Below are 22126 nucleotides of genomic sequence, written 5' to 3'. Positions count from 1 at the left end.
ATTTACTATAGGTGGCAGAAAAGTATTTCCGGTTTTAATCGTAATGTCCTAAATGTATACTAAAATATTTTCCCCATAGAATGAACATATTTTGCGTATTAAGCAAGTAGTTTACATTAACATTACATAGTTAAATGTTATTAGTTCAGACACGTAAAATTAAAATATCTATTAAAAAATTACCAGAAAATATATTGTAAACATAGTGTTGAGTGTTTGGGTTCTAACCCACGTGCGGTTCAGTCCGCGTACTCCACGTGCAATTGCTGGTCAGTTTACGGTTATGTTTCTGTACCAGATTAATTTGTAAGAATCTTGCCATGGAAGTTAAACTAGTACGGCCTAAAGACGGAAAACCTTTAAAGAAAATCATAGCCGGTAAGTGAGAAATGGACCAAACACGGCACCAGCGGCTGTCAGCCTGACTTTATAGTAAATTATACCGTGACACCACGATTTTAAGAAATGGTGGCGCTCTGTCGCGAACATCAGCCAGTCTGAGGATAAATGCTGTGTAGGACTGTTTACACAGAGTTACAAAATCTAAACTACTTTCTACTGGTAGTAAAATATGTTTTTGATTGCTAGATATTATGATTTTGCATGACATTGCTTATATCATAACAATTTCACTCTTTGAACTAAATTGAAGGTGTGTGTCAATATAATACTACTTACAGTGTTACTGTACTGTCACTTTGACCAAGACCTTGGTCGCTTCCGAGGAAGAAATCTTTATGTTAAAAGTTGTGTCATGCTAAATCCTTTTGGTTGTCGATCATTTACTAGTAAGTAGTAACTCAATGGAAACTGTTCTAAGTAGTATCTTCTATCTTGGAAGTGAGGTAGGTGTCCAGGTGAAAGGTAGGAGGTGAAATCAGAGAGCACAACCTAGTGAGGAAATGGGTGCGTACATTTGAAGGTCGCGATATTTTATTTTGACATGAAAAATACTTTTTGAACCGAAGCGAGTGTGTTGCCAACCTTTGCTTGCTTCGTTCGCATACATGAAGACTGGTCATTTCCTCTATGCTGCGCAACCACATTTGCGCTACAGTTTGCCTGTGGTTGTATGATCCCCAAAGCATAACTTTCTGACATTTGCCAGTGCTCGAACTGAGTCATCTTGAGTAATAGTCTTTACCACCTATTTGCCATGTAGAAATATGGTTGGTTGTCGGTTTCATTTTCCATCTTAGATTCATCGCAAACCACTATTTTGTCCCAGAATCTGATAATTTTCTTCTTCAGTTAGTTCGACCCATGAAGGTCCCTGGGTAGAATAGACCTTCGGCAACCTATGCTTGCCATAGATGGCGACTATGCTTGTCATAAGAGGCAACTAACAGGATCGGGTGGTCAGACTCACTGACTTGGTTGACACATGTCACTTTTCCCAATTGTGCAGATTAATGCTCATGTTGTCGATCACTGGATTGTCTGGTCCAGACTCGATTATTTACAGACTGTCGCCAAATAGCTGGAATATTGAGTGCAGTGTAAAACTAAACTGACTCACTTTTCAGTTAGTTCAGCAAAACAATAGTCTCTTTTGTTCCTTTGACCTCTCAAGTTCAAGTGTTTTGGTTGGCCAACACTGCTGTGATACATCCTCTTTGATTTAATTCCCACTGAATAGTTCTCATGGAAACAGTCAAGGTAAAGTTATATTTATGCTATTTGTAATTTCTTGAACCTGTGATCTTCTGCTGCTTTGTGATGACGAGTGAAACAGTATACCACAGTATTAGTAGAACCGCAATATTATGATACTTTCAGTTCAGGGTGCCATAATGCAATCCAAAGTTTATTTTTTCATACCATCATTTTATTGAGCTTTTTAAACTTTTCTAAAATGTCTGGAAATTGAAGTGCAATTTTTGTGTTTCCTATGTGACATGTCTGGAATATTGCTGATCAATACCAATATAAAATTTTGCAAAATATAAACCACAGGGTTCCAAATTTTAAAAGCCACAGGGCAAGTGACTTCAAGAATGTAACTTGTCCTGACTAATTTTCCACTTTCCCTGATTTCATGATACAATGCTTCGTGTTAATGCTTACTAGACTATTTTGTCAACGAGTGATAAATTTCAAAGAACGATGGCTCTAACTTAGTCATGTTAGTTATTGCGAAATATAGTAGCTACATTATGATCAGATATGAAATGAAATCCAAGTATATTTGCAGTTTGAAACCATAAGTGGAAATTATCTCGCTGTCCAGGGATAAGTAAGATACCATTATTTGATTGCACTAAATGAAACCTGACTTGTCCCGGGTGTCGGGCGATGAGATTTTTTAACCCCTGAAACGGTGTGCATCTGGAAAGTATAATTCCATAAGAACTGATCAGTTTTACTACCGTAGAGGCTTTGATATTATATCTTTTTGAAGATAAAACTCTCAGACACATTAACTAGGTTGTTAAAAATAAAATCTGTTTGTTAATTTATTACAAGAACTAAACAATTTCAATGATACCTAGTGCGAATCTTCTTATCTCAAGTCTTAAAGCCTAAGTAATTAACATTAATTACGTTGTACAATGCTGACATACTCTTTCTCTTTCTGTGCACTTTCCTTCACTGTATTGTATTGTACATGATTTTTTTGTGCCATATCGGCATATACATAAGCAAGTATGCTTGTTTCCCAATCCGGATTTTCTTTTTGAAATAAAATATGTTTAAACCAAAATATAAACCACATCATAGGTTTAATGGTATGTATGTTATTGAAATAAAATTGTCCTTTTTTACAGCCAAGTTTGAACATGGCCAGCTTAAGAAGGGGATGTTTAAGAAATTTCACTACAACTACAGAGAGATTGCAAAGAAAGACTCACAGTCAAGGGAGGAAACTCAGAAGATATTGGTGAGACTGGCTCAGATGTAGCTGTCTTGTTGATAGTGATACCTCCATCACAATCTATATCAGTGTTTATTAGTTAAGAAAAACTATCATGAAAAATTAATTTTTTTTATTGAAAGCTGCCTTACAAAAGTCTTTGTTACAATGGCAGGTCACATTGCCAGGAATAGATATTTACAATGCTCGCCTGGGCTTATTTTCACAAACTTCTCTTAGCCCTATGACTATAATCAGTCAGTGTTACAATAATAGGAAATACAGTTGCTTCAAGAAAAGTTACGAGATCTTAGTCTTACAAGAACTTTGTCAAACAAGTCCCAGAGAATTAACCAGGAACATGACCAAACATTTTTTTTTTTCACTTTTTCATGAAATCACTGTCGAAAATGTGTTTTAACCCACATTTTACAATTATTTGTCCAATCATATATGCATTGAAATATTAGTACCTGTAATATTCACGGTAAATCTGTCTATTATAATGATACAGATAAGTATACAAGCATCTTAGACCAGTCGGTTAGTAGAGTTTGGAAATGCTAGATTTCGTTAAACAACGAGAAGAAAAGTCATAGTCAGTCAAAACTTCTGTGCAAACCATCAGAACTACAAATAATTTAGATTTGATTTCTTAAATCTCCTGATCTTGCTGTACATATTATGTGCCTTCATTTTGATGTGGATCGTCATATAGACGTGCATTTTAATGTAACAGCATGTTTCCTTAAAGGTCACATGCAACGTAAAACACAACTTTGCAGATTCTGGTACCTTTTGGTATGCAATTACCGAAACAAATCATAAAAAATGCCAATTCAATCTATAAAGTTGAAAAAAACGCGATGAAAAAAAAGCCCGCGAAATCGGAGTTCAAACGTTTCACTAAATTCCCCCCAGCGCTGGGGGGAAAACTGGTTTCAACAGCTGTGCTGCGCTGCGTCCATAACGCATGCGCAGTGAATAGATTCGCGGAGCTTGAAACAGTATGCATACTGAGGTCGTGAGCAGTAGTCTAATCTTGGTTGTGTACACAAACAAGTAAATAATCTACTCGTTACGTAAAAAAAACATGTTGATTGTGGTGATCAGTCTCTGTCACAGGGAAAGCTCAGTGTCTGGTTTATTCACACCTATATGTCTGCCTGTCTGCTAAAGACAACATGCAATACACAGCTTCAATCATTGACCACGTGCGATTTGAACTTAACACCTATCAGACTATACGACATAAAGAAAATAAGCTGATTTATGAATCCATACTGAAACGACGGATCAAGTACACTAAAAGAAGTTGTTATCCATAAAGAACTTTACTTTCTGGTGACTGGCTATACTTCTAAAATGCCCATCACACAGATCATCTTTCTGTACACACAACGAAACCTAGCATATCAGCAAATGAAACAGCCAATCGGAAGCCGTCGTTTCACTTGAGTGCATATCCACCCGCTATGACTGGGTTCGGTCTCCCGAGGGCTTCGTTTCGGGGGAAGTAAGCCCAAGTACAAAATATTGCACTTTTGAATCGCGATTGTACGCTTATAATTGTGTTTATTTGTTTTTTTAAAAGCAGCAGTGTATATTATATGTCATGAATATGTGATAAATGTGTTTTAATTATGTTTGATTTTTTGGTTGCATGTGACCTTTAAGAATGGACTGACTTGTTTTACATTTATTGAGATATAATCATAAGCACCATTGTGCATGCTGCTTTTCACATTTAAAAAACAGTAAATAAGTGAAGGTACGGGTAGAATAGGCCTGCAGCAACCCATGCTTGCCATGAACGGTGGCTATGCTTGTCTTAAGAGGTGACTAACAGGATTGGGTCGTCAGGATCGCTGACTTAGTTGACACATGTTATCAGTTCCCAATTGCACATATCAATGCTCATACTGTGGATCACTTGATTGTCTAGTCCAGACTTGATTATTTACAGACCACTGCCATGCAGCTGGAGTATTGCTGAATGTGGCGTAAAACTCACTCACTCACTCACTCACTCACTCACTCACTCACTCACTCACTCACTCACTCACTCGCTTTAATAACAGCATATAAGTTGACAGTAGTAGATATCTTCTCAGACTGTAGACAGTAATCTGTGACTTCATTCAACAAAATACTGCCCCTTCCATCCCTTGATCAGCTAGAACTTGATGTCCCATGTTTTTTTCTTATTACTTAACAGACAATACCAGCGAAAAGTGACCTATCCTATGTAGGACATAACAACAGTGAGACTGATCACTCGGCATCAAAGTGAGTAGCTGCAGAGTAGCATAGTAATTCCACTTTCTGCAAAGGGAGGTAACTGATAAAACAGTTGATTTGTAAAACATATTTATGTTAAGGATCCTATTTATTTTAATATCATGGACGTTTTGTAATAATAATTGAGTACAGAGACTGTGAAGACAGCGTTATGATATAGTTTGAGATGTGCCGTTGTGCCTCATTGAGAGCAGCTGTTGGTGCTAAGAACATCAATAGCTATTACGTTTCTGATGGTGATTGTATATTAACACTGGAAAATCTGCTACCTTAATTCAGAGATCAAAATGCTTTCCACTGTTAGATTCATGATACTGTTAACAGCAGTTTTAGATCATATTAGTTGTTAATTTCCATGTTTTTCAGAGCTTTTGATAATATATTACTAATCAAAAGTTTAGACTCAACACTGTAAAGTCAGAACCCAGTAGTGTGTGCCTACTACATATTTCTGACCCCAGTAGTGTGTGCCTATCACATATTTCTGACCCCAGTAGTGTGTGCCTGTCACATATTTCTGACACAGGTAGTGTGTGTCTACCACATATTTCTGACCTAAGCAGTGTGTGCCTACCACATATTTCTGACACCATAAGTGTGTGCTTACCACATATTTCTGACATATATCTTACAGTCTTACCCGTACCTGTTTACCTATATTCCAGGTACTACTGTGGGTGTTTGGACACCAGAACTGGGAAGATGACAATCCATAATCTTGAACTGTTTCACATGAAGCCAACATTTGAAGGTAAGTATGGATCTGATGGCATGCATAAGTTGGAGTAATGCCATTGCAGTATCAGATCGATGAGCTAGCCATCCATGTTGGTCCAAATTTAAGAAATTGTGTTCAAAAGGTGTTTTCTGACTCCTTGTTAATTTTCCAGACAGGTCTGGATTCTTGAGGTTGTTTGTCATCCATGTTTGTTTAAAGCATCACAGATCATATATGCGACCCATCAAAAGTTTTGACTCACTAGTGTAAATGTAGCCTCTAACTTCAGTTAACTGTTCTAAGCTAAGTTTTGCAACATATTCCTTTCTGTTTAAAAGAGCTGTTTACACATGTACTGAAAACAAATTCACAACATTCTAAAGATTGTTGTCATGAGTTCAGTAAATGATGAAAATCAGTGAAAATTGGCAAAGTTTGCAGTTAATTTCCCCAAGTCATGTAACTATATGTACATACATAACATACAGTGAGTGTTTTAAGTGAGCCTGAACTTTTGATGGGTAGTATATATGCTGGCAGCTCTGAACGAAGTTTCAAATTGTTTTTTATTGATGTTCATTTTCCGTGTGTTTTGTTGAATAAGGAGAAATTGTATTTCTCTTCACAATAAAGAATTTGTCATCATAAAAAACACTCATGTCTTTACATTTGATTTGACTGTACTACACATCATAACCTTCTAGCTACATTCATAGATCATCTTAAAAAAGTGTCATGACAAAATTGTTGAAATACAATTTCTCCAAAGCACACGGAAAATGAACATCAATAAAAAAACAATTTGAAAGTGAAACCCTCTGTCATCAGCACCTGATGAAGAAGTAAGAATATACTTCGAAACGTCGTGACTCTTCACAATAAAAAAGTTGTCATCCATAAAAAAAACTTGTGTCTTTATGTGTATCACTTCTGAATGCAAAGACTCCAAATCAAATGTATCAGGACACTTGAATATTCATGAATATCGTCTGCTTTAACAAATTTCTTAGCCTTTGTTAGAGTTACCTCCCCTGCACAGATTCAGAGTCTTAAAATCTTTGTACAATAAACTCTGATTATACTGAACACATGTAGAGCAAAGTTTCATGTAAAAACTGTCCTAAAGGTAACATCTCCGCATATATTGGGTCAGGTTAAATTGGGTCCCAATCTAATTTAAGTAAGTTTGTCTGTCACAACAGCCACTGAGCTTTTTACTGTCTGCAGATACCGAGAAAGAAGAGCATGTGTTTGAAGACCCTCTCTCATACATCCAGAAGGTGAGTTTATGTTAGTAATGTTTGTGGTAAAGAGCTTATTCCAGATTATATAGCAGTCATTGGCTGAGAAGTTAACTGTAGTGTATGTTGTCTGACATCTGTCAATAATGCTTTTCTAAGCAAGATGGAATATAGCTAAAAATGATTCTAAACTATACTCTCTAACTAAACAAGTTAAAGAACATCTTATTTTTCCAGCGTTAGTGTATATATCCCAGCAATGCTGGATTAAACATCATTTTTCACAAATCATATAAGTTGAGATGAAAGTGATCTGTGAATTAGTGTTGAGAATAGGTTAAACCCTCATAATTGATGATTTGTTCTTTACAACAGATCAATCATCAAAAATAATCTGTTGGTGTCATTTATCAAATTTTCATGTTATGTTTGTTAACAAATAAAAAAGGGGGAAAAAACGTAGTTCTTGGGGTTGTTTTTTGTTGTTGTTTTTTTCTTTTTTGACATCTTGAAAGGCTGACTGACTAGAATGTTGGGAACATAAATTTCATGGAGTCTTCAAAGTAAATTCAGTCATAACGTGTAACGAGCTCATACCGCTTTTGAAATGAAAATTCATTAACTGACAGAGACAAGCAGACTGGGCAAAAAAACTGGAAATTCAAACAAGTGTTTCGAAAATGTTTGTTTTCAATTATGAAAAAACATGGTCAATTGCTTGGTTGTTTAGTCACTGCAACCAGTCTTCGATTATTTCAGTTAATCAGTCTACCACTAGCAAGAATTGGAGGTTGTATGATAACTTAGTTCTCATTGTAAATTATCCTCAGAAACTCAAGTAGAGGATGATGGGATGTACAGGGTCTGAATGACTGACCACTATTGTAAAATGTGTATGTGCAGAATGACCGACTGCATGCTGCCTATGGAACACTGAAGATGAAAAAGGCTGTAAAAGCAAGACAGAAGTTTCATGAGTTGACATCTGAAACCTTTAACACCTCAGTAGACAATGCCATAGGTCATGCGGTCACTCAGTCTGATGTGGTCGACTCTCCAGGTGGGTATGTCATATCATGTGATAGAAATAATAGTACATTATACCACTAGTTAAAATTCCCACCTGCCCAACCAGCCAGAATGGTTTTATTTTCGTCTTAGATGGTCAAATGGCAAAAGTAGCCAGATCTTGATTGTAAGACAGTAAATACAACATATTTGTAGTTTTTAAACCAGGCCATGTATCTTAGTCTTTACGCAGAATATACATGCAGCAAAGTGTTCAGTAATCTGATTTCTTTTTGTTTGCTTTTGGTGAAAACCAGACATTTTTTATAGTTACCAGTCCAGCTGACTGACTTGGAATTTTGGGAATTTTAAACACTGATAATAAGCCAAGTTCAGTGATTTCTTAGTAGTGTAAAAATGTTTTTTCTCGCATTTTTTAGCAATAGCTACCAGTCCTTCTTCATCAGAATCCATTCTTCCACCCTTTGACCGCAATGCCGATCATCCAGAACAGGTGTACACTGCTGAGGCAGGTGGGTGACACACTCATGTCTCTGATTGTCCTAACGGTGAATAAGAATGAGATGACCTGTCATCTTTGTGTGTGGAAATGTGAGGTCATGATCATGTTGTGATAAGTAATACTACTTTTCTTAGGCTTGTGAAAGTATGAGGTTACAAACAACTCACAGAAATAGTTTTGTCAGCTGTTTCAACCAGGACTGGCAAGCCCATGTGTAGATGTGCAGACTTCATCATTATTGTCTTGGGTGCCCATGTATATAGCAGTCCTAGTATTTGGATCTCCCCATACTTTAACAGAGACAATCACAGTACTAAGGTTGGGGGGCATCCATACTTTAACAGAGACAATCACAGTACTAAGGTTGGGGGGCATCCATACTTTAACAGAGACAATCACAGTACTAAGGTGGTTGGGGCGTCCATACCTTAACACAGACAATCATAGTACTAAGGTGATTGAAACTCCCATACCTTAACACAGAGAGTCATATCACTAAAGTGATTTGAGCTCCCATATCTTAACAGATACAATCATAGAACTAAGGTGATTGGAGCTCCCATTTCTTAAGATAGACAATGAAAGCACTAAGATGATTGAAATTCCCATATCTTAGCATCATACCACTAAAGTGATTTTGTACAATGGCACACTGGCTATTAAAAATTAAGTTACGGATCATGAATGTGTTTTGGGATTTATGTGAATTTGCTAGCTCATTCTTTTACTGCAAATACACATGTACGCTGAGATATGCCCAATTCCTTGCCAAGGATATGTTCCACTAACTCACTGTGTAGAGAATGACTACTTGTGTTCATGCTGATTCTTATAGAAGATATCACCATGATCAGTAAGATATATCTGTAAGATTTAGCAGTAAAATATATACATCTATATCAGTAGTATGTAAGTGAAATGTAAGCTACACCATTTTAATATATATTGCTGCTGTATGTATCTGAAAGATATCAGTATTTTATGTACATCTTAAAGTCTTTAGCTCAGATTACTGAATTATTGAAATGATTGAATTCTGTGATCCAAAAGTGTTTCGGCCTTACCAGAGAATAATTACTGGCTCAACAAGCTCATATACGAGCTTCCTTTTAAAACATTTTAGTAATTCTGAGATGACAACTGCTTGTAATTTCAGTGATAACCCCTCAGATACTGACAGTTTTGAAAAATCCTGCTGAGAAGTTCTTCACACGTACCCAGGCCCAGTTAGCTGAATGGACAGATACAAGCGAGTGAGTCTTAATGTAATAACTTACAGGATGCACAGTGCTCTGTTCACTAACACATAGTGCTGCACCTACAATGCTCTGTTCACAAACACATAGTGCTGCACCTACAATGCTCTGTTCACAAACACATAGTGCTGCACCTACAATGCTCTGTTTACAAACAAATAGTGCTACACCTACAATGCTCTGTTTACAAACACATAGTGCTACACCTACAATGCTCTGTTCACAAACACATAGTGCTGCACCTACAATGCTCTGTTTACAAACACATAGTGCTACACCTACAATGCTCTGTTTACAAACACATAGTGCTACACCTACAATGCTCTGTTCACAAACAGTGCTGCACTTACAATGCTCTGTTTACAAAGTGCTATGCCTACAATGCTCTGTTTACACATAGTGCTACACCTACAATGCTCTGTTCACAAACACATAGTGCTGCACCTACAATGCTCTGTTTACAAACACATAGTGCTACACCTACAATGCTCTGTTTACAAACACATAGTGCTACACCTACAATGCTCTGTTTACAAACACAAAGTGATACACTTACAATGCTCTATTTATGCAACTGCACCCATGATGCTACATCCCCAGTGCTTTGTTTATACACCCATGATGCTACATCCCCAGTGCTTTGTTTATACACCCATGATGCTACATTCACATTGCTCTGTTTATACACCGAAGAGTGCTCAGTTTATGCGTACTTGATGCTGCACTCTCAATGCTAATGAGAGAATATTTATACTGCCTTTTAGAGGTTAGGTGTCCTGCTCAAAGTGCACAATGTGATCATTATTACATCGGATAACCCAAGCTGCCTTTATGACCCTAGAAGGTTAATAATGTCATGCCTTATTTCACCGGGTACCCATTTTCTGCTGGGTTAACAGAAGCATTTTTTAACACACTTACTTGAATGAAGAAAAAACACAAGTATCACATGTGCTTCGTTCAGGGGCAAGACTGAAGTGTGAGAAACTCTCAGGAGTCAAGCTGCCAAACATAGTCACCCATACAGAGAATCTCTATACACAGGACCATAGGTCACTATGACAGTACTGTGACATTTCTATGTGACGGGGATGGATCATTCTCAACAACACAACTCTGTTGAGACTGTAGTCCAGATTTATTACTGTAGTTTGTGTATGTAGTACAAGTATGAAAGAATGTACATGAATATAAAATTCTCCATCAAAATACTTATTTTATCACATTCATTTCATTGTATTGCCCACAATGCTGTATAGATACTTGTGGTACCCATGAAGGTACGGGGTAGAATAGGCCTTCAGCAACCCATACTTACCATAATAGGCAACTATGCTTGCGTAAGAGGCGAATAACAGGATTGGATGGTTGTTGGGCTCACTGAATTGGTTGACACATGTCATCAGTTTCTATTTGCGCAGATGAATGCTCATGTTGTTGATCACTGGATTGTCTGGTCCAGACTGCTGAGTTAGGCGTAATGCTAAACTCACTCACATTACCCACAATGCTCTGTGTAGATATTCATGGCACATTACCCACAATGCTCTGTGGAGGTGCCAAGGTTACAACAACCCAAGTCTCACTGCAGGTATCCGTGGTACATTCTGGAACAGTTGAAGATCATGCCATCTGATGAGAAGCGGCGCTGGCAGAAGGCTAAGTGCCTGGTGTATCTGTATTACCTACTGACGCTCTACAAGTACAAGCCAATTAACCTCAAGAAACCACGTGAGTACAGGCAGAGGTTTTCAAGTTTTTTAAAAGAAGTTCACCTGTTGATGGTGCTGTCTGTATCATCATGCTCATTCATTGTAAATGTCAATGTGCAGTTGTTAGCAACTGTGTGGCTTCCACGTATCATGCCATCATCGGCCGGACATCAGTCTAACGTTGTTCGCATTATCGACCTGATGTCCGCAAACTTCATCATCCTGGTGAAGTTGGCTCTTCGCATTGACATAGGACCGACATCAGCAAACTGCAATGGCCCTATATCGGCCCTAAAAAAGGCTCATCATTGGCATACTTTATTGGCACTGCTTCAGCCCAATGTCAGCATGCTTTATAAGCACTGCAGTATTAAACTAAGGGGCAAAAGAAACGATACTAAGTCAAAATCACTGATATTACAAATCGACAAACCACCATTGTGTAAAAGGAAAGAATTTTGATAACAGGTGTATGGGCAACTTGCATGTGCAAAACATGCCCATACGCCTTTTAGTAAAATTCACTTTCTATTTATGCAATGGTGGTTTGTCGTTTTGTAATAACAGTGATTTCGACTTGGTATCATCTCTTTTGCCAGTTAGTTTAGTTGCTCACTTATTTCTCCAAAGTGAATACATATTTATCAAATGTGATAGCATGTACCACAGCTTATAAATGAATACTATTTGATATGTGTATCAAAGTAATACATACATGTGAAAAAACATCCCCTAAACGTTTTTTGTTTTCAGAATGTTTTATTTGCATGAATTCATGACATGGTTCAAGAAACAATGTGTTCTGTGAACTTGGTTATGAAAAGGCTTCTGAAAACGTTATATTCATGTCAGCAGTGATTGGGAAAGGCAGGGGCCATTTTTCAAAGGAGAATAAAAAAATGGCCTTGAAAATTTTGAAGTTTACAATTGATACGAGGGCAGTTGTCCATTCTAATTTCAGAAAACAGACCATACTCCTGAAAATTGCCCATCGTCAAAATTCTTTTTCCCAATTCCTGCATGTGAATGCTTATGGTTCAGGAAACGCATACAAAGGTTACATGTCCAAGGGAAATGGACATTGTTACTCGTAACAAAGATGCAGCAAAAAGAATGGATGCAGACATGTAATCAACATTCTTTATTATTTTTATTTCAGAAATCTCATACACTTTTTGAGATTATTTCATAATCCTCTTTGGTTTTGCCTTGATCCATTTTTCTGAAATAGAGAAAGAATGTATAGTAAGAGACTAGGTGTATTAAGTCAAACCAAGAGACAATATTCAGCTCAGGTAAGCGACTATAAGTGTGTTTATCCATGTGTTTCATGGACGCCAGAACACAATGGGGGAAAAAATGGAAATCACTGAATGCCCAAGTTAGTGATAGTATCACATTGAATAACAGTGACAACTCCATCACTCTAGTTGGTCAGAGGCTGAGTGCAGGTACAAATCCAATTTTGGCAATAAAAAGCCAAAACGCCATCAGCAGGTATATACACAGATGCACTTACCTTCACTGATTCACAGCTCCTGGATTATTTGATGTAATCCGCAATATATCCACCACTTCTCTTTGTATCTGCTGGAATGCATGTATCTCATTTTTACGAAAATAACAATGTCCCACATTATGACAAGTTATAACATGATCTTGATAGATTTCCTCAAGCACATAAAAATCGAGTTAGTCCGATACTGAAATATGTTGTATAATTGTCTAAATTTATTTTGGGCACTGTCAGCATGTGTAGATTTAACACCAAAGTGTGCAAAAGTTGGACTGGAAATGACTGTATAACAAGCTACATGATTCACGTCTTCCTCATGGAACAGTTACAGCAGCAGGATGTTCTCTTTGTGAGCAATGTAACTATATTTGTCCAGTTTTTGATCACTGTTTCTGTTTCTTTCAGTAAAATGTTTTGGTAAACCAAGTGACCCATAAGAAGTTTATTTGGCCTTACATTTCCTGAACACCGAGTAAATTGTAATGATTCATACTGAATCATGAATAAACATAGTGATTGAAAACTGAATGACTATTGCCAAGAACTAGTAATCCATTTCCCCATTATAGCGTGGGAAACGTGTAAATTCAGCCTTTCATTTAGAAAGGAAATGTACATATCTGAAAATGATAAATTGCTTTGTTTGGGAAAAGTTAGAGAATACACAATGTAACCACTCTACGTTAATAATACAGATCTAGCCTTTTACTGAAAACTACATGGGAAAACCCCAACAACAATGCAGATGATCAACATTCAGTTTAGTCAGTGTTACAATAATGAACAAGTATGCTTCGGTCATTTCTGATTGAACATTCAATTTAAATAACATATTAGATCACGGCAGTAACTAATAGTTCACAGTCAAGTCGACCAGAAAGCGTTTGAATATATTTGATACCCCATTTTCTTGTTATAAGGTTGATGCAACCTTTCCCACTGTCCATAGCTTAAAAATTGATAGTATCAAAAGTGAAAAATTCATTATTTAAGAAATAACAGAGAATGAAATTAATGACGATAAGTGCCACTGGCGTGTGAGCTGTCCAATACGCTTACTTCTGCCAGCAGGTCGAAAACAAAACGTAATAGGCTTGACTTGAACACTGTTAAGAACATACTGTTTGTCATTGATAGCTGAGTAACTTCATGAAATTGATATGGTGCACAGTCTCTTAGGTCTTCTTCACAATAATATACATAATGTTCTCTGATGGAAGCCTAACAACCTTGAATCTAAGAGATCGAAAACAGCTGCAAGGTTTCTCAAAACTTTGCGATTTCTGAGACTTAGGCTAGCAAGATACACTAATCGTGGGAATATAAAAAATATGCATAAACATAACAACAGCTGGGTGATAATGACTGTAAAGTTAACTTACCACAACGGATTTGAGACGGAGGATCCAATCCCATTTGCTGCTGCACAATGATGTTGTACCGTCCAGAATAAACTTCAACTAAGACGGCAGGTGCGAAAATATGACATGAATTTGTGACGTCATTTCGAAGTCACTTTCCCATGGTAACATTTCTGTCTTCATGAATAACTTTTTGGAAAACATTTGAATAATTAAAACTTTTAAATATGTGACTATGTTTCAATAGTTTTTTTTTTTGATAAATGAGTTTGAAACGTTATGCAAATATTTGGAAAATGTTATATGTTAGCTAGGTTACATTGTCCTGCTGTTGGCCCAGTGCTGTTTACCAATGATGATATTAGCCGATGGTGCCAACAATCAACCGACATGAGGCTGAAGATGGCATGTTACCTGGGTTGTATCTAGTTAATATCTTCACTCCATCATGCGGCAGTGGACATAAGTCATGTTTACACATGGCAACGTAATCAGGACATATGTTGCTACATGGCTGGGACCATCATGGTTGCCTGCCTCTATGTTTCAGATTCTCATGCTTGTCTGCCTCTATGTTTCAGATTCTCATGCTTGTCTGCCTCTATGTGTCAGACTCGTATGCTTGTCTGCCTCTATGTGTCAGACTCATATGCTTGTCTGCCTCTATGTGTCAGACTCGTATGCTTGTCTGCCTCTATGTTTCAGATTCTCATGCTTGTCTGCCTCTATGTGTCAGACTCGTATGCTTGTCTGCCTCTATGTGTCAGACTCATATGCTTGTCTGCCTCTATGTGTCAGACTCATATGCTTGTCTGCCTCTATGTGTCAGACTCGTATGCTTGTCTGCCTCTATGTTTCAGATTCTCATGCTTGTCTGCCTCTATGTGTCAGACTCGTATGCTTGTCTGCCTCTATGTGTCAGACTCGTATGCTTGTCTGCCTCTATGTTTCAGATTCTCATGCTTGTCTGCCTCTATGTGTCAGACTCGTATGCTTGTCTGCCTCTATGTGTCAGACTCGTATGCTTGTCTGCCTCTATGTGTCAGACTCGTATGCTTGTCTGCCTCTGTTTCAGATTCTCATGCTTGTCTGCCTCTATGTGTCAGACTCGTATGCTTGTCTGCCTCTATGTGTCAGACTCATATGCTTGTCTGCCTCTATGTGTCAGACTCGTATGCTTGTCTGCCTCTATGTTTCAGATTCTCATGCTTGTCTGCCTCTATGTGTCAGACTCGTATGCTTGTCTGCCTCTATGTTTCAGACTCTCGTGGTTGTTTGCTTTTGTGTTTCAGATTCTTATGGTTGTCTGCTGCTGTTTCAGACTGTCATGGTTGTCTGCCTCTATGTTTCAGACTCTTGTAGTTGTCTCCCTCTATGTTTCAGACTCTTGTAGTTGTCTGCCTCTAAGTTTCAGACTCTTGTAGTTGCCTGCCTCTATGTTTCAGGCTCTCATGGTTGTCTACCTCTGTGTTTCAGATTCTTATGGTTGTCTGCCACTGTGTTTCAGATTCTTATGGTTGTCTGCCACTGTGTTTCAGACTGTCATGGTTGTCTGCCTCTGTGTTTGAGACTCTCATGGTTGTCTGCCTCTATGTGTCAGACTCATATGCTTGTCTGCCTCTATGTTTCAGACTCTCGTGGTTGTTTGCCTCTGTGTTTCAGATTCTTATGGTTGTCTGCCACTGTGTTTCAGACTGTCATGGTTGTCTGCCTCTGTGTTTGAGACTCTCATGGTTGTCTGCCTCTATGTGTCAGACTCATATGCTTGTCTGCCTCTATGTTTCAGACTCTCGTGGTTGTCTGCCACTGTGTTTCAGATTCTTATGGTTGTCTGCCACTGTGTTTCAGACTGTCATGGTTGTCTGCCTCTGTGTTTGAGACTCTCATGGTTGTCTGCCTCTATGTGTCAGACTCATATGCTTGTCTGCCTCTATGTTTCAGACTCTCGTGGTTGTTTGCCTCTGTGTTTCAGATTCTTATGGTTGTCTGCCACTGTGTTTCAGACTGTCATGGTTGTCTGCCTCTGTGTTTGAGACTCTCATGGTTGTCTGCCTCTATGTGTCAGACTCATATGCTTGTCTGCCTCTATGTTTCAGACTCTCGTGGTTGTTTGCCTCTGTGTTTCAGATTCTTATGGTTGTCTGCCACTGTGTTTCAGACTGTCATGGTTGTCTGCCTCTGTGTTTGAGACTCTCATGGTTGTCTGCCTCTATGTGTCAGACTCATATGCTTGTCTGCCTCTATGTTTCAGACTCTCGTGGTTGTTTGCCTCTGTGTTTCAGATTCTTATGGTTGTCTGCCACTGTGTTTCAGACTGTCATGGTTGTCTGCCTCTGTGTTTGAGACTCTCATGGTTGTCTGCCTCTATGTGTCAGACTCATATGCTTGTCTGTCTCTATGTTTCAGACTCTCGTGGTTGTCTGCCACTGTGTTTCAGATTCTTATGGTTGTCTGCCACTGTGTTTCAGACTGTCATGGTTGTCTGCCTCTGTGTTTGAGACTCTCATGGTTGTCTGCCTCTATGTGTCAGACTCATATGCTTGTCTGCCTCTATGTTTCAGACTCTCGTGGTTGTTTGCCTCTGTGTTTCAGATTCTTATGGTTGTCTGCCACTGTGTTTCAGACTGTCATGGTTGTCTGCCTCTGTGTTTGAGACTCTCATGGTTGTCTGCCTCTATGTGTCAGACTCATATGCTTGTCTGCCTCTATGTTTCAGACTCTCGTGGTTGTTTGCCTCTGTGTTTCAGATTCTTATGGTTGTCTGCCACTGTGTTTCAGACTGTCATGCTTGTCTGCCTCTATGTTTCAGACTCTCATGCTTGTCTGCCTCTATGTGTCAGACTCGTATGCTTGTCTGCCTCTATGTTTCAGACTCTCGTGGTTGTTTGCCTCTGTGTTTCAGATTCTTATGCTTGTCTGCCTCTGTGTTTCAGACTCTCATGGTTGTCTGCCTCTATGTTTCAGACTGCCTGCCGAAAGAGTGGCCACCGTTAGTGAAGCATCATCTGTTGTCTCAGTTCACCATCATGTCCGTGGGCAACAAGGTTCAGAAACCAACAAGGTGGCTGGAGAGTGATTAACAAGTTTTCTTTTTGATTTGGGAACATGTTTCTGTTAATGGGATAGTATAAATCTTGGAATTTGATGTCATGAGGGATATTTGAAGGTTAAGAATTTTGCTGCATCAATGACTTAGCCACACTTGTCCATCTTCCAGAGGAAAGAGGGCATGCTGATTTATATCAGAGCTTCGTTTTCACCCTTGACATTTCAGGCCTACATCTCTGTGATCAGGGTGTCACCTGCTGTGGAGCATAGCTTGTTTCCCTTCTCATGAAAAGGTTACATCCAATCAAATTGTCCTTATCGCAAATTACTTCACAAGGGTGATCAGTTAGATGACACTATAGCACAGTGTGGACTTAGCATAACTACACTGCCACAGTTTCATTTGCATATCATGTCACCAGACTTTTCTCTTGTTTATAAACAAACTTGCATATTTGTAAATGAGAAAAGACTCCCCTGATGCATGCTCCTTGGAGCACTCTCCATATAGCTTTACATCTTTATGTTGATATTCTTCTACAACTGCGACATTTCAGGTTACGAAAATACATTATTATTTGTGCATCAAACTGGCTGCGTTGCCTGCTACCCATAGGGCTTTGATGACAGTCAAAGTAAACAAAGGATCATTAATCAAAATGTGTTAAATGTTTTAGGATATTTTCTGAGTGAAAGTAAACCATTCTATCAAAGACATTTAATCTCATCCATACTTAAAGCATCAGGAAATATTTACAATAAATTGAATGGACTGTGCAAAATGTGACAAATCATATCATCCCTCTAATCTGTGGAAATGTACTGTGCTGACTGCACGGAACTTTGGGAAGGAGAGTGTGATAAGATAGCATTAGCAAGAAGATTTAAGATATTTTCCCAGAGAGTCTGATGACAGATTACCACAGTAAAGATACTTTTCTGTGCTACATGTCACTCATAGAGTAATGGAGGCACCATACAAAGATAGTGTTGGCAAACCAAATCCACTATTGATTTTCTGAGGACTTAAGGAGAATGATTATGGATTATGATTGAAATATATACACAATATTAATGTAATCACCAATTTCAAGGGGTTTTCCCCAATATTTTTCAAATTAATGTTTTTTATATGAAAGGCATGCAATGAAAGGTTTGCATGCAAGAAAGACACTGGGATTGTTATTAAACAATAAAAGTGGTTGTAACTTTATAATGTGCATAGCATCATGCTGTGGAGCACATGTTTGTTCTTGAATATTTGTCAAATTTGTATTAGTTTATCTCATACAAGTGTGTTACACTAAACCAACATAATTCTGATTAATCGTGAGTATCTTTTTTACAATCAATTATATTTTTTACAATCAATTTTATATTTTATATTTAATTATTTTCGATTGTTGAAACACCATGAACACTAAATCTGATAAACTCTTTTTCTGGAAATATCAATCACTACAATAAGCTTTCTGTCTTTGTGGTTAGATTCACACGTATTGTAAATAGGGAATGAATCAGGAAATATTTTGTGAAATGTTCTCTGATGGGACTGTTAGTATGTGCAACAGTCATCTTCTGGGCTATCTGTTATGCAGAGGAAGTCAACTTGACAGGTAAAATGTGGAAACTAAGTCAGGATGTACTCAAGTGGACATTAGTTTCTATATCTGTTTGCAGATATTTCCCGTCTCGCTTGAAGGACAAGTTGCTGTTGTACATACTAGCTATGTCGCTGATAATAGAAGATGCCCAGGTCGACCCGTCTCTGTTGGTGCAGGATCTGGCAGTGCCATATAGGAGGTAGGACTCTGACACTGTACAACACCTCAGAATGTTCCTTGGCAAAGACTCTACAGAGGGAAAATATGATTATACAAATGTAATAATGAGACTGCAAATATATAGCATGGCAGTTTACTATTCATGTAATATGTTGTCAAATACATTTTTTACTCACAAAGAGGTTTTATGTGAAGATCCTACACTTATCATGTGTGTCTCGTGTACAGTCCTGGGAAAGAAAATTAATCCCGTCGTCCTCAGGGTTACAGCCAGAACAAACACTGACTAGAGAGACTCTACAGTCCGTTTGAGACAAAATGATACCAATGAATTGCAATCTAACACAAAAGTGAATAGACATAAAAGCGTAGAGTGCAATAAATACAACACACCAACTCCAGGAAAATTGCATGATTTTTCTCACAAAAATAAAAAACTTGTGAAGAAACTGTCATTATTATGTGTGTATTTCCCAGTTTATTACAAGGGTGCAGTGGCAATTAAAGGAACAGCATGAAAAGTGAGTTGCACTTGCATTAGTGTCATCAGAGACATGCGATTACCACTGATTAACAAAGGGAGAGAAAATGGAATTGTTCCCAACGTATGTACTAAGTAATTGCATGCTTTGGCCTCCTCATGTCATTTTCATCCAGGGAGAAATCATAGACTTGGTAAATATTAGACTTTACGTCAGGAGCAAATTTCGTTTTCTCTCACTTAAGCAGTAGTCACATGTCTGTGATATCACTAAAGCATGTGCATCATGCTTTTCCCACTGTTTCTGTAGTTTCCTAGTAAGAAACTAGGAAAGTGCAGAACTATATGATGAAAGTTTCTTAAACAACTTTTTTAATTTTGTTAGAAAAATTAAATGTCTCTTTGAAGATTTCATCATGTAAACCTTCTTGTTAAGCTTGTCAGTGTCATACCTCAAGAACAATTCATTGTATTTATTCATGTTCAACACCAAGTTTCATCAAGGAAGCCGAAGGGCCCATTTGATTTTCGGTGACCTTCATGTATTCTTCACATTGACTATTTCAGTGTCCTAACTTACGAGTTCACCTTGTCAGTGAGACATCTCACAAATGATTCAGTGTATTTTCTTCATATTTCACACAAAGCGTCATCTTGAGACAGTGCCAGTTGACTGATCATGCAATTGTTGACATTTAGCTTCAACTACAACCTTCACCTTCATTACTTTTTAAGGTTTGATTTTATAATTTGCAGTGTGGGACAATGGTACCTTAGTGACAATGTTTGTGTCTACTTGCAATTCATCAGTATAATTTTCTCTCAGAGCGACTGTAGTCATAACCAACTGACCCAGACAGTATTGGTTTTCCACCCACAATTTCTACCCAAATGAACATTATAAGATATAAAGACTTACGCTTAAGAATCTTAAAAAAATAAAACAGAAAGCTATGGTCCTAGACTATTTTATTTATACAATTTGTGAGCTTCTACTGGTGGTATTGGCAGGATGTCTCATTTCTACCGTGCACTCGGTTGCTCCGTACCTTCCCAGAAGAGGACAGAGGAGGGGAACCTGGTGGTCCTCAAGCTGCCTCTGAAACTGCCCATTGAGACCACACCCCGGACCAGGAAGGGAGGCAAGAAGAGGAACCTCAAGTTGTGACCACAGTGTTATGGAAATTGTACAGTGACTTATTTACTAAACAAATGTACAGATAATAATAAAACATGTTGTATCTGTTTTCCGGATGTTTGAATTGTGGTCATCTGCCATTGCAGCCATATTGTAGTCATAATTTTGGTGCATTGTTTTGCTTTGTTGTGTTAGTATCTAATTTTGCTCTGCCCTTCACTTGCTTTTGAAAACCTAAGACACAAAGAGTTGTTGCAGATAAATCTGTAAGTGGAATCTTAGGGCAGTGTTGTAGAATTTTTATTTTTAGTTCAAAAGCTAGATATTATGTCCTAGACCATGGTCAATGAACATGACACCCTTAAAATATATTGTTTACAAACAGAATGAAACATTATATTTTTTTGTCTGTAAAAAGACCCTGAGCTTTCCTCTACTGGTGCAGTATTTCTGTAGCAGGGCTGTGTCAGTCACGCACAGACAACAGAAACTGCTTTTGTTTTTCCTCAATTGCCAGCGGTTTATTTGTGATGACTACATGTGAAAACAATAACCCTGAAACAATCAGGTGTATAATACAATAGATGCAGCAATATAGACATGCTATTTGGACAGATATACACATATTATTCATATATATGCTGTAACGTTATAAAACAGTTGCTTCAATAACCAATTACTGTGTACAAAATGTCTTCCATTTGAGTTATATCAAACTGGTATATAAACAATACATAAACCTACCAGGTGTGTGGGCCTAGGTTTATTTCACACCTGGGGATGCTGTTGTCTCTATCAACAATTCTCTATCAACATCCAGAAAATTGTAAATCACCACTGCAAAAGGTCAAGGCCACTTTGGGGGTCATAATGTTGGTGTACCCAATTATATTACTTTCTCCTCGGTATTTTGGAAGACACCAGTATAAAGTGTGAATGTGATTCAGGTGCTGTGTATTTGATTTTTATCTAGTTTATGAGGGGCGGTGGGGTAGCCTAGTGGTTAATGTGTTCCCTCATTACGCTGATGGCACTGATTCATTTCACCACATGGGTACAATGTGTGAAATCCACTTCTGGCGTCTGCTACTGCAATATTGCTGGAACATTGCTGGAAGCAGCGTAAAAACCCAACTCGCACACTCTAACTGATGACCATTCTCCTACATAGCTGTTGGAGATAGT

General features: G+C 38.0%; 1 protein-coding gene across 1 annotated transcript; it reads left to right on the top strand.

Moving 5' to 3' along the window:
* LOC137274053 (DNA-directed RNA polymerase I subunit RPA49-like) lies at positions 1–21881 on the top strand. Its single transcript, XM_067807030.1, has 12 exons — positions 1–378; positions 2769–2881; positions 5073–5143; positions 5821–5906; positions 7101–7153; positions 8018–8174; positions 8563–8655; positions 9802–9898; positions 11493–11632; positions 17455–17551; positions 19219–19341; positions 20815–21881. Exons 1-12 carry the CDS (start codon positions 321–323, stop codon positions 20969–20971), a joined length of 1245 nt encoding a protein of 414 aa, XP_067663131.1. The 5' UTR covers positions 1–320; the 3' UTR covers positions 20972–21881.
* Positions 21882–22126: the final 245 nt, after the last annotated feature.

The sequence above is a fragment of the Haliotis asinina genome, chromosome 2 (genome assembly GCF_037392515.1).
Source record: "Haliotis asinina isolate JCU_RB_2024 chromosome 2, JCU_Hal_asi_v2, whole genome shotgun sequence".
NCBI classification, from domain to species: domain Eukaryota; kingdom Metazoa; phylum Mollusca; class Gastropoda; order Lepetellida; family Haliotidae; genus Haliotis; species Haliotis asinina.
The sequence above is the reverse complement of the archived record's forward strand: the minus strand, read 5'-3'. Positions and strand labels throughout refer to the sequence as shown.

Excerpts from the sequence above, each read along its gene's own strand:
- LOC137274053 (XM_067807030.1), top strand. The coding sequence starts at position 321 with ATGGAAGTTAAACTAGTACGGCCTAAAGACGGAAAACCTTTAAAGAAA. Across the intron at positions 379-2,768 it reads TTTAAAGAAAATCATAGCCG|CCAAGTTTGAACATGGCCAG; the intron begins GTAAGTGAGAAA and ends CCTTTTTTACAG. Across the intron at positions 19,342-20,814 it reads CTGGCAGTGCCATATAGGAG|GATGTCTCATTTCTACCGTG; the intron begins GTAGGACTCTGA and ends TGGTATTGGCAG.